At 42.0% G+C, this 13,738-nt stretch overlaps 1 protein-coding gene across 2 annotated transcripts in view; it reads right to left on the bottom strand.

Moving 5' to 3' along the window:
• Positions 1 to 13,738, bottom strand: part of KIF26A (kinesin family member 26A) — a 109,743-nt gene that overhangs the window by 50,333 nt on the left and 45,672 nt on the right. For both annotated transcript variants that reach the window (XM_061464082.1, XM_061464083.1), the window contains exon 4: positions 8,163 to 8,329. In XM_061464082.1, coding sequence (XP_061320066.1) covers positions 8,163 to 8,329 — 167 coding nt within the window. The remainder of the gene's footprint in view (positions 1 to 8,162; positions 8,330 to 13,738) is intronic.

Genomic DNA, 13,738 nt, shown 5'->3' with positions numbered 1-13,738 from the left:
ATGTCTATATTGACACAGCTTTATCAAACATGCAGGAATATAACAAGAGTGGAAAGATAATGGGTGTGATTAAGTTATAAAACTTAAATGGTTTTAACCAAGAAAAGCCCAGCAACATTGCAAATAATTTAGAACTCTAAAAAAAAACTACTGAGTGCATAGTGAGTGCTATATTTGGAAGACAAATTCATTTAACAAAAGCAGGTAGATGGAAGGAAAAGTAGATGCAACTATACAGCTATTTCCCCGCTTCAAAGGCAGCAGTCCCAAGAGCAACCCTCTGAGCAAACCAGTTTGAAAAGATGTGAAGACAATCCAACATCAAACAAGATTAAAATTTAAGAAGGGTTACATAATACATTTTGTCGTCTCCTCAACATTGTTCAGGGTTGCTTGCTTTTATATGTATTTTTATTATATTTTCTTCTAAACAGCTTTGATTCTTTCCAGCTGTCCTGTCACCACTCAAACCTTCATAGAATGGTTTATGTTGGAAGGGACCTTTAAAGATCATCTAGTTCCAACCCCTCTGCCATGGGCAGTGACAACTTCCACTAGACCAGGTTGCTCAAAGCCCTGTCCAACCTGGCCTTGAACACTTCCTTCCAGATTGCCCTTGTGCAGATAGACAAGACACCTACACACTCACCAGAACACTATACCCCCAACCCAGCAGCACAAGCAGCATTGCCACCACTGTCAACAGCCACCAACAGGTGGAAATGGCATGTTAACGGTGATGGCTTGATTTCTCAGGTGCCTTGATTCTCCTCCCAGGGGAGTAGTATCGTCTCTTTTGGCAGTTAGCCCATTAACATCTTTTTGAGTGTATGCCTATTCTCCTCCTCCTTGCTGCCCTTCTGCCTATTCTTGGAAATTTCCTCCCTTCCCCACGTGTCCAGGTGACAAAAAACCCAATAGCTTATTGCAGCTTTATATCACAATATGCCAATAATATACTCAGTTGCAAGCATAGCCCACAAAAGGGTCCTACACCTCTCTCACATATTTTCACTTAGTAATATAAAGTTTGTTCAGGGAAAAAGCCTAGCTGCATTCTTCTTAAATCTGAAGAATGCAAGATCAAACTTCTGCAGCATAAGGGTCAACTGGAAGCCTATTCACAGCCAACCATGCCCAAGAGCTGTGCTTTATGCTCCGGCTTTCTTATTCCGTCAGTGACCTACAGAGATGCTGCATTTTCTGCTAAACCCTCTGGTCCTTCAGTAACATGGAGAAATGCCTGGCAATTGGCTTGTGTAATGCAGTCAGATGTTAATCTATGCTTTTCTTCCTTCTATGACAGATCAGAGTACAGAAAAAAGCTTAAAACTGATTTAATTTCTTAATATGCTTCTGTATGCTGGCTCGAATATTCAGCTTTGATTTTGAATACTTAGCACTTCCATGCTAGACACTCTGCATTTCTAGGTAATGAATAAAATACTTTTTTTTTTTAAAGCAGAATATAATTAGGGTTGCAGAAATTAAATATGACATTCAAATGAGAAAAAGCTTTGGATGAATATGTAGATTTGGGCTGCACATATGCTTAACAAAATCAACGTATTCACTGCAAAGACTAGCTTAAAGATACTCATTTTTCAGCATGGGTACCTCTTATCACCAGGTAAACATTTTGCTGCAGCTCTTAGTTATTACTTTCCAGGTGAAGACATGAACTCTTTGCCTGGTCTTTTGAATTTGTGACCTTACAAACACAAAGCTATGACTCCCACTGAGGAACACACTAGAGTGAAAAACAAATCAACCAACCAAAAAAACCTGCACAGATCTCCTCCCTTCCCAGACACAAGACAGCCCACAAGCAAGAGTCAAAGGATGTTATTTCACTGAAGAGAGACTAGTTTTAATGTGAAAAGACATTTATTTGATGCCAGGAAACCATGCCACAGTCCAAAAGCTAACTGCGCTAGGACATGTACAAACAGTTAATGCCATTTCATGAAGAACAAGACTGGAATCCTTTACTCATATGACAAAAATCCATACCTAGTGCTGTTGCTGCTAAGGAAATAACAGACACAGTTTCCACAAGCACCCTATGAAGGCTTTAGTAACTAACCCTGCACTCCAAGACAATGAATCTTAACATATTATTTCTATGACAAAACAGCACTTTTCCCAAGCTGAAGTTAACAACCACAATCCATTTTACAAAAGAGCTCTTGCAAAAGATGGAGGTATTCAGGAGATTTGGTCAAAAAAGAGGGTGATGATTTGGAGAATAAATAAATAAATAAACGTGTGTGTCATTATCAAGGTATTAATTGTGTTTATTCCAGTAGAGAACAAGGAAGAAAATGCACCAGGCTCTGTGCTTTAACAGTAACAGTAACACACTGGCCCTACTATGAAATTCAGTATTTAAGGGGCTGAGGAGAGAAACACAGTAAGGAATGAATCAGCAAATACAATGAATAGGGACAAGACATAACAGCAGTGCCACGTCTCCTCTCTTATCTGTAGGTGCTGAGAGAGGGTTAACTGAACGGACAGATGAAGGACAGAACTGGATGCTTTGCCAAAGGATTCAAGCAGGGATGACCTTCTTCCTCAACATGCTGGAGGCTGGATGATGCAAAGAGAAAAAGAAGAGATGGGGCTGGAAAGGCTGAAGCAAAGAAGCGTGATATCTCATAGTACTGAACAAACTGTTGATATACCAATACTTGTGGCCCTTGGAGAAGTCACTTTCACCTCCGTTTCTGCCAGCATCTGTCTCTTATTCATCCTTGAAGATTTCCCCCTCTTCCCTCCCACTGAGGACTGCACGGTTTACAGGCAGGAGAGAGACTCAGCATGGAAACTTGGATTCATAAGGCCTCAACAGCACGAGGAGTAAGAACAGAAAGAGGAGCAGTGGGAGACGTAGCCTCTCCTGAGGTAAAAATGCCAAATGGTGGTATAGCAGCCTGTACAGGACTATGCAATAGTACCCGCCTGAGGCTCAACATACTTATAACTGACAGGGATCAATAATGGATCTACCTTACCCAAGACTGAGATTTTATGCATTTCAGCTTGTGTTTTTAATCACAGTTGTAACTCAACTTGTTTCTTGAATGCTTGCTTTTAAATTTTGAAATTCTTAGCTGGGCTCTGGAATACTGAGAAATTAATGCTGAAATACATTAATCAGCAGTGTGATGAAAGATCCCGAAAATGCTACACAGCTAATTTAGGTAACCAATAACTGTTAAAGGAAAACTTTATTTCTCACTTAAGTCTATGTGACAACAACCACCAAAAAAAAAAAAAAAAAAAAATCAACCAACCCTGTTCTTTGGTTGAAAAACTGAGGAGAATCAATTTTGCACAGATGAAATATGGATAGGGAATAAGCAATGTACTAATGGGTTTTAAAATGTTTTAGATAGCACATAGCTTCTAAAGCTATAAAACTTTGATTCACTCAAGGCAAAGACAGATTCATGATAAGGGCCTGATCCAATGCACAATGATGTCATTCATGGTCTTGCTGCTGACTGCAAGAATCTTTGAATCAAGCCAGCGACAATTACGTTACAACAAAGCAAAAACTGAGTTTTGCTGATCAGTGAGACAGAAGCATCACTGGGAGAGAAGATTTTGGGGGTTATTTCAGATTATTATTGGTGATACATATGGGTGCTAGGGATATAGATAGTAGTACACTGGGGAACATAAAGAAGGACTACAGAGCCCTGGGGGAGGTGGTTAGGGGCACTGGAGCTCAGATTGTCTTTTTGTCAATTCTCCAGAATACAGGGAAGGACCTAAAAAAACCTAGGATGATCAGCCAGGTTAATAAATGGTTAAAAGGGTGGTGTACTAGTCAGGGGCTTGGGTGTCTTGAACATGGGACCCAAGTTTGTAGGCCAGGTCTAGTGGGGGCTGGCGGAGCTGGTCTGATAAAGAAGGGAAAGAGCAGTTTTGGTAGGAGGCTTGCCAGACTGGTCAAGGAGGCTTTAAACCAGATGTGCTGGGGGAAGGGGGCATCATTCCATCCCAACACACCCAGTCAGTTGCCAGAACCTATAATAAATGCTTGGAGCAATGTAGAGATATTCCAGCTGCTCCAGTCAATGAGCCGGCTTCAGTTAGAGCTCAGCTCAGATGCCTCTATACAAACGCCCATAGCATGGGAAACAAAGAAGAGGAATTAGAGATGTGTGCACATCTACGGGGGTATGATATAATAGGCATCACAGAAACATGGTGGGATGGCTCCTATGACTGGAGTGTTGGAATGGAAGGTTACAGGCTCTTTAGAAAAGACAGGCCTGGCAGGCAGGGAGGGGGAGTTGCCCTTTATGTTAGGGATAGGCTGGAGAGTATGGAACTCTGTCTGGGGACAGGTGAGCAGTCCACAGAGAGTTTGTGGGTCAGGGTTAAAGGGAATATAGCTATGGGAGACATTACTGTGGGGATCTGTTACAGACCGCCTGGTCAAGAAGAACCTACGGATGAAGCACTCTATAGGCAGATAGGAAAAGCCTCAGGCTCACAGGCCCTGGTTCTCATGGAGGACTTCAACCACCCTGGTATCTGTTGGAGGGATGGGATGGCCCGGCACAAGCAATCCAGGAGGTTCCTCGATTGTGTGGAAGACAACTTCCTTCTGCAAGTGATAGAGGAGCCGACAAGGAGAGGTGCCATGCTTGACCTCGTGCTCACCAACAGGGAAGGGCTCGTTGGAAATGTGACTCTCCAGGGCAGCCTTGGATGCAGCGACCATGAGATGGTTGAATTTGAGATCCTCAGGACAGTGAGAAGAGTGTGCAGCAAGCTCACTGTCCTGGACTTCAAGAGAGCAGACTTTGGCCTCTTAAGGAACCTGCTTAGTAAGGTTCCATGGGATACAGCCCTAGAGGGCAGTGGGGCCCAAGACTGTTGGTTGATATTCAAGGATCACCTGCTGCAAGCTCAGGAGTGTTGCATCCCAACTAGAAGGAAGTGCAGCAGGAGGGCCAGGAGACCTCCTTGGATGGATAAGGAGCTGCTGAGGAAAATTCAGTTGAAAAAGGAGGCTTATAATAAGTGGAAGCAAGGACAGGTGGCATGGGAAGAGTACGGGGATGTTGTCCGAGAAGCTAGGGACCAGGTTAGGAAAGCTAAGGCCCAGTTAGAATTAAACTTAGCTAGAGGTATTAAAGATAACAGGAAGGGATTCTACAAGTACGTAGCAAATAAAAAACAGATGAGGGAGAACGTAGGCCCCCTCAGGAAGCTATCGGGAGAACTGGCTACACAGGATTTGGAGAAGGCTGAGGTTCTGAATGACTGCCTCGGTCTTCACTGCCAAAGCCTCTGACTGCACCACCCAAGTCTTGGAAGGCAGATGCAGGGACTGTGAGAATGAAGACCTTGCACCCACTGTAGGAGTGGATCTGGTTCGAGACCATCTTAAAAATCTGAACGTGCACAAGTCCATGGGACCTGATGAAATCCATCCGCAGGTCCTGAAGGAGCTGGCAAATGAAGTTGAGAAGCCGCTAGACATCATATTTGAGAAATCATGGCAGTCAGGTGAAGTTCCCGATGACTGGAAAAAGGGAAATATAACCCCCATTTTCAAGAAGGGGAAAATGGATGACCCAGGGAATTACAGAGCAGTCAGTCTCACCTCTGTGCCTGGCAAAATCTTGGAGCAGATTCTCCTGGAAGGCATGCTAAGGCACATGAAAATCAACAAGGTGTTTGGTGACAGCCAGCATGGCTTCACTAAGGGCAAATCCTGCCTGACCAATTTGGTGGCCTTCTATGATGGCGCTACAGAGCTGATGGACAGGGGTAGAGCAGTTGATGTCATCTACCTGGACTTGTGCAAAGAGTTCAACACTGTCCCACACGAAATCCTTGTCTCTATATTGGAGAGACATCAGTTTGATGGATGGACCACACGGTGGATAAAGAACTGGCTGGATGGCCGCACACAAAGAGTTGTGGTCAATGGCTCGGCGTCCGGCTGGAGACCAGTAACGAGTGGTGTCCCTCAGGGATCGGTGTTGGGACCAGTCTTGTTCGGACATGCTTGTGAGGTGGGCTGATGCCAACCTCATGAGGTTTAACCATGCCAAGTGCAAGGTCCTACACCTGGGTCAGAGCAATCCCAGGCACAGCTACAGGTTGGGCAGAGAAGAGATTCAGAGCAGCCCTGCGGAGAAGGACTTGGGGGTGTTGGTGGATGAGAAAATGAACATGGGCCGGCAGTGTGCACTTGCAGCCCAGAAAGCATGACCAGCAGGTTGAAGGAGGTGATTCTGCCCCTCTACTCTGCTCTCATGAGACCTCACCTGGAGTACTGTGTGCAGTTCTGGTGTCCTCAACATAAAAAGAACATGGAACTGTTGGAACAAGTCTGGAGAAGGGCCATGTGGATGATCAGGGGACTGGAGCACCTCCAATATGAAGACAGGCTGAGAAAGTTGGGGCTGTTCAGCCTGGAGAAGAGAAGGCTGCGTGGAGACCTCATAGCAGCCTTCCAATATCTGAAGGGGGCCTATAGGGATGCTGGAGAGGGACTCTTCATTAGGGACTGTAGTGATAGGACAAGGGGTAACAGATTAAAACTTAAACAAGGGAAGTTTAGGTTGGATATAAGAAGGAAATTCTTTCCTGTTAGGGTGGTGAGGCACTGGAATGGGTTGCCCAGGGAGGTTGTGAATGCTCCATCCCTGGCAGTGCTCAAGACCAGGTTGGACGAGGCCTTGGGTGAGATGGTTTAGTGGGAGGTGTCCCTGCCCACGGCAGGGGGGTTGGAACTTGATGATGTTAAGGTCCCTTCCAACCCTAATTATTCTATGATTCTGTTCCATGATTCTATGATTATTTGGCACTGATTTCTTTCTCTCTCTTCCAAAGACAGCATTTTATTTTCTGGATTCCCCAGTGAAAGTCAGTCTTTATGAAATACAGATTCACACTAAAATAAATCCAAGATTTAGATTAAGCTAAATCACACTGTTCATACCCACAGTATGAAATACTGTAATGAAAGCTGCAATTCTGTTCAATCTAGATACTTTAGAGAGGATTAATCTGTCCTTATTTAGGTAACTAAATAAGAGAGATGCCTGAGCTTTTCCCCTTAAACTTTCCTCTTCTGCTCCCACTGATTTCAGATACCTATCTTAAAATGAAACAAATCACTCTCTGAAGGCAACCATTTCTCTGTGCTACCTTTAAACCTGTAGCACTTAGCAGAGACACAAAACACTAACTTAGACACACCACTCCTGGGGCAGTCATTTCCCAACCTCCTGCATACAGACAGACTGTGGTATGTAGGCATATAATGCTTAAGACTCATTGTACAATGTTCTTATAAAAAGCAGAACTTGAGAAATTAACCTCCTTCTGAGGTCAGATTGTAACTTTATTTAATCATGCAAAGTATATTAAAGATAAAGGAAACAATACAATTACCATTGTGTAAGCACTCTGTGCACAAATTTGACTTTAATTCCATTCATAGATGTAAGTTTTTCAATATCATCTCAAAACATATTCAGTTCTGAATTAAAAAAAGGAGTTTGGAATGAAAGTACAAAGCCCTGAATTTTGTTGTTTTAAATACCATCTGCTTGACAGCTTATTGCATTTAATCAACATTGCTAATTACAACAAACATTTCACAAACAAAACTAACATCATTTATGTTATAAGACCCTGGAATGGAAAATAAAAAGAATTTGTTCTGGGCTACTGCTAAAAAGTATGTCTTAACCTGCTACCAACTACGGGAAAAAATTTATTTGCACAACATAGGCCATGCTACTGAATAAGACTAACTTTTTTAGTTAGATATGAGTGAAAAAACCTCGTTATTTCAGTTTCTGCTCTGAGGAGACCTACAGAATAACAGACTTGCTACAGTGGAAATATCTATTAAGGACTAGACAAAGACCAACGCATGTTTTCTTGAGTTTTGGTCAACAGAGGTTCCTGCTCAGGTGTCCAGACAGAAAGGGGGTGTCACCATCACATCCCTGCTCCCCAGGGGCAGTGGAAAGCCACAGTTACAACTAGGTGACAAACTCCACCTCTCAACAACCAGCACCACGTGCACTTTCTACCCATGGCAAAGATTCAACATCATTTCACAAACATTTAAAGACCTGTGAGCAGTTACAGAAAGTAGGAAGGTGAAAAACTACCTTATGAAAAACGATGCTGCAGCTGAAGTACCTGCTGAGACCCCAGCTGGAGCAACCATGCTCTGTGAGGCTGCTGAGCCACCTGCTCCTGCGGCATCAGAGTTGTGCTGCCCTGAGCTGATCTGAACATTGGGACCATCTTGGCCACTTTCTGGTGCTGTTTCTGCCTGGAAAAAAAAAAAGAATGAAAACATACGTAGAGGTTAATACACTTTCTAAATGGCCATGAGAGAGAGAAACCTCATGCAGCACTTCCAAAGGGCATCTTTGCAAAGATGAAGGCAAAGATTAGTGGCAGCTGAGGAGTATTGCATTTGGACAAGTGTGCACAGGTCCTCCTACAGAGGAGGTAAAAACCATGACCACAGCAGATGAGCAGGAAAACACACAGACCATTTGTGATGGATAATGCACAGATAAATAGTTTGAGAGGCATGAAGAAATGGAAAATGATAAGCAGAACCCTTTTGTTTTACAGTATTATTTGATGGCTGGCAGAACTGTTTATCTGTCAGGAATTATTTTTCAGTGACACATTATCTACAATATCTACCTGTTTAAGGGAAACTAACCAGTCACATTTGTAACATGTTTCCACATGAATAACCCGAAGAACTAAAAAAAAAAAAATTATTTAATTTTTTTTTTAAATATACAGCCCTACTTCTCAGTATTATTTATCTCAGCAGCACAAGTGCGCAGAAATTTTTTCTCCTGTAAATTGTTCCAGTGGAAGAATAGGAGTGACTGGAGAAGCATCTTCTCCAGCATAATGCATTTGTGGTATCTATGGCAAAGTTGTGGGAGGGTAGGGGAGAGCAAAGGGCAATTGTTTTGGGATTTTGCCAAAATATCAGACACCTATATTATGAAATTGTGTCATGTTGGTATCTTCATGTTTAGGTCACCAACTCTTCAAGCACTAGGTTCAATTAAGCCCCATAAGTCACATGCTCATTGACAGTGCTGGGAAGGCCTCCTTTTTGGAAGAACCTGCTCTATGTCTAGGAGTTCTGAAGATTTAATTAAAGGCAACGCCACAATAAATATTTGTCAAAAGAGTTGATTGCTTTGCTTTATGTATGATAATATATGATGTTTCTGTCATCTGAAATACTACTTTGACATTTCCAACTAATTAGCTAAAATAAATTCCAGAAAAGGAGAGAGCCTTGTAGTAAAGCACAAACACAATTAAGTACTTCCTGGGATGCCACCAAATTTTAAAGTTTGTGCTGCCGTAGATCATGTTTTACGACTGCAGATACACAGACATGGTAATAGGGCCTTCCCAGTTACATACACACCCTCAATTTTCTCATACACTGACAACCCTGAGTTTTTCTCATGAGAACTGAGACAACCCAGCTATTAGGTACCGAGTAAAATTTAACTCTGCCAACCAAGTACTGCTCAACTGGTGCATGAAAAGATGTCTGGAGTTTCTTGCGGACTCATTCCCATAGGCTGAGTGCTGAATTCCCAGTTCCCAGCAAAGTCAACAAGAAAAAAGTGCTCCCAGCTCTTTTGGAGGTCTGCTCTTTAAAGGTTAATAGTATTATCAGTACTATGGACCAGCTGACATGCTCTACCATAGACTACTACACAAAAAAGTACTTTTATAGAGCTGACCTAAGAGATCTGAGGCTGAGAGAAGAATATTCACACAGATTAACTTAATCCTAGCAAAACTACCCATGCTAGAAGCCTAACTGGAAACTTAAAATAACCCTCTGCAAAACCCTTCACTTTGTACTACAGATGTCTCATGAGATCAGATTTCTTAGTGATACAGGGAGAAGGGCAGAAACCAAGCACTGCTAGAGATCAAGACTGGGACAAAGAAATGGTATGGCATGAAGAGATGCTTAAAAAAGGCTGGTTTGTCTGTCCCATCCACAATTTACTGTCAATGACAGCCAGGAACAGAGATGTTTAGACAAGGATCAGATCTGCTCATGTGGTTAACTGCTTAAAACTAAGTGACAGAGGAATGAGGACCTTGAGGCAGTCAATAAGGCAGATACTTGACCATTAATGAACTGAAGCAACAAATGTGTGGTCTTGACCTATACCAGTCACAGAAAGCATATGGCATGGCAGAAAACATGTACACTGAGGGAAATTCCATGTGATGGCTGAACTTCTGAGTTACACAAACTGACACAAAGTGTTAATAATAAATAGAGCTTACTATGAACTAAGCAATTTAAAGAATAAGAAATCTACATCAGACCCTTTGAAGGCAATGTGTGGGGTTCATAAACTGGTACATCATAGGGATGCCATACAGAGTGGCCAGTGGCATGATGACCAGCAAGAAAAGGAAACCCACCCAGCAATCTAATCTGGCAGGCTAACATAAGTGTTTGAATACTCCCCTATATTCTGCCACAAAGACAATCACAACCCTCTCATGTGAGCTGCTGTCTCAGATTAAAAATTATAGGCTTAAAATGAATTGTCATGACATTTTTCCATTCACTTTCAATGGGTGCTATGACAGACAACAGGACTTTGAAACAAAGAAAATCATGTTTAAGCAAAATTTTGAAAAAGGAAGGCAGAAGCAGCAATGTCTTTCTAACTAGTTGTGCTTTAACTAAAGCATAATCTAAACGATGGCATAATCTAAAGCTAAATATGAAATCTGTAGTTAGCATGATACTTGGGTGAATTTAAAGTAAAATGTAGCAGATTTGTAAGAACTGACTGGAATCCGTTAACGGCTCAATTCCTGTACAAGCTATTAACATTTGCAATTTCAGCATTGTCTAACATACATTCCTTTCCCACTACTTTTTTGTTTCTGTGAGAACTTAGAAGCCTACAGTTTTAAGAGACAAATAACTGTGAATGTATTCGGCATCTAACTTGAAATATCCAAATCAAACCTGATATTCAGATACCAGATAGTTAATACACTTTTCAAACCAACATATCTAAGTTGGTTGCCTGTAAATTGCCATTTCCACACTAGATGCTTTTGAGAACTCAAACTGTAATTTCTCAGTAGATTTGGAGGTTTTATTCTCAATTCTGTAGGTGTATGAAAGGAGGATGAGGGGAAGACAAGGAGAAGGCACTGATTCTTGTAAAGGGGGAAAAAAGTGAGCATGTGCAAGATTAAATCATCAGAAGACTACTGCAGAAACAATCTGTATCTTTTTAATTAAGTTCTCAATTACCCAGTTGGCACAGAGGTAACATCAGCTTTTCTACATGGTGAGAAGCTGAAAAAGCCCAAAACAAGTTATTCCAAGTTTAGGATTCATTTCAAGGACTGCTTACACCACCCAAAGTAACAGGGTTTTCTAGCACAACCACGTTCAGCAATCCCTGAGACAGCTGCGTCTCTCAGCTGATATGGGGGGGCTCAGGTATGATGAAATTTGTGCGTTCCAAGTCAGTTTTCCCTTAGGCAGGAAAGCCAAAGACAACTAATGGGACTCTCATGGGCACGCTGGTCTGTCACACCTTGGTTTTGGTTTGCATTGCTTACAGCTGCTGAAAAGGTATGAATAAGATAAAGGGGCTTTGTTTTTTAAACTAAATATAGGAATTACTTCATGTACCTCCCTCATATCAAGCCATGCTCTTGTGGGCATTGTGTGTGAAAAATAAAATTTTCTAGAGGAATGGGAGCAACTCTGCATGATTTTAAGTCATGCAATTCTGCACAGAGAGGACTCCAGTCTGCAGCTGAGAGGGAACTGTGCTTCACCATTTACTAAATTTTCATAAATCACTCATGATCAAATGCAGAAATCACAGCCTTATCACTATAAAGTGTTACTGACTGCACTGAATATTTGAAGTGTCATAGGCCCCCGTGACCTGAGATTAATGTCCATTAATTTTCTAAGCAAAGGTTTGCCAGACAAAAGCCATTAACCCTCTGGAAACCAGCTAATCCTCTACTCTCTCTGAAGTCACATGAAAACTGGTACCAGTAAGAGCACAGCAAGGACAACACCTGAAAACGTCACACCAGGCATTTTGCATATGCAGGAATGACCAATGTCTTGGCACTTCATACCAATACCTGCATCATGGACAGAAGTGTTTCAGTACTGGGTCCCAGAACCAGTCCTGAGGACATGAGAGCAGTGACATGAGAGGACATGCTGTGTTTTGGCCAGCAGCATGCACACACAGAGCCGAGGCTGGCAGAGCCACAATAACCAATAACAGCATGAGCTGTTCCCAATTAAAATGGCCAAAGGCTGGGGGAGAAGGCAGGAAGAGATGGAGACAACCTGACATCCTCCAGCTACAGAGGGGTGCTGGGCAGAGCAGGGGCATCCCCTACCCCATCCCGATTCCCAGCACACAGGTTCCCTGCTGTGACGAAATGGCAGGAAACATCTGCCCAGCTTTAAAAAAGTCAGACTAGTCAAAAATTACATTGTAGAGAAGTTGGCCATAGATTAATTTTCCAGGTACACAGTAGACTGCCAGACCATTACCATCTGAAGGACAATTACAACCCTAACAAGCTCTTTACAAGTTTGAAGTGTAAAGCCAAAAACTAAGCCATAATGTTTCCAGTTCCTGAGTATTTCCATTCTCTGGACATTGACCTTTGTCCAGGGATTCAAAAGAGCCAAGCTAGCTGCTGCCACTTTGTAACACATGAAGAATATGTGTCTGGCAACAGGCAAGAAAAACATGGGAATATAAAACTCTGGAGAAAAAAATAGATTAATCCCTGGGTAGTGCTGTGATGGCAGAAGAAAACCAGAAGGTTGGATAGAGCTGCAAAAGAAAGTAATAAGATTTGATGTCTAAATATAAGTATCAAGAACAGATTCACAGCGCAGGGAATGGAGAAAATTACAAAAGTGTCAATGAGTCTGACAACACATCTGTGTAATCGGAGTCAGAACTTCAATACTATTTCCTTAATTTCAAAATATTGGTCCTATAATGAGTGCATTCAACAGGGTTTCAACAGTGAACTGCAGGTGAAGCTCAGGCAAGATTAAACCTGTGTTTATACTGGGATGCCTTTTTTTTTTTTTACCTTTCTTAAGTTGTTTTTCCCCCTTTCTGACTAGCAGCCAGGCATACAGAATTTTGAGTATGTACTTTAAATCACTATTTTCCCCTTTCAGACAAGAATGACACAGCCAATTAAACTGGAAAAAGTGCTGCTTCTAAAGATTTTACAATATATTAAATCCACTGTCTGCATACGATAAAACAATAATTTTCCCCCTAAATGATTCATGCTAAGAGTCTTACAACCTACTGTTACTGACTGGAACAAATGCAACATAAATCTCTATGTGGATAATGCTCATACTACATTCCCATAAGCATGGTAAGTCCTGCACACCTCTTCTGTGCGAAACATATCCTCCTGATTGACTAGCATTACATAAAGTTAACAATGCCACATGTATCAGGTTGAAGTTAAATGTGTTCTGGGTAAACTTTTTACTGCAATTAGACAATGCTTCTGCCAGGACTCATTATAAAATAACTAGGTCATTTTGTAACTACAATAGACTACTGTAATCATTTTATAACCTGCAGCTGCGATGTGGTAACAAGTATGCCTAAACCTGTCA

The sequence above is a fragment of the Pezoporus flaviventris genome, unplaced genomic scaffold, assembly GCF_033815535.1.
Source record: "Pezoporus flaviventris isolate CSIRO_AGI_PZ_B2104156 unplaced genomic scaffold, CSIRO_AGI_Pfla_v1 ptg000036l, whole genome shotgun sequence".
Classification (NCBI taxonomy): Eukaryota; Metazoa; Chordata; class Aves; order Psittaciformes; family Psittacidae; genus Pezoporus; species Pezoporus flaviventris.
The sequence above is the reverse complement of the archived record's forward strand: the minus strand, read 5'-3'. Positions and strand labels throughout refer to the sequence as shown.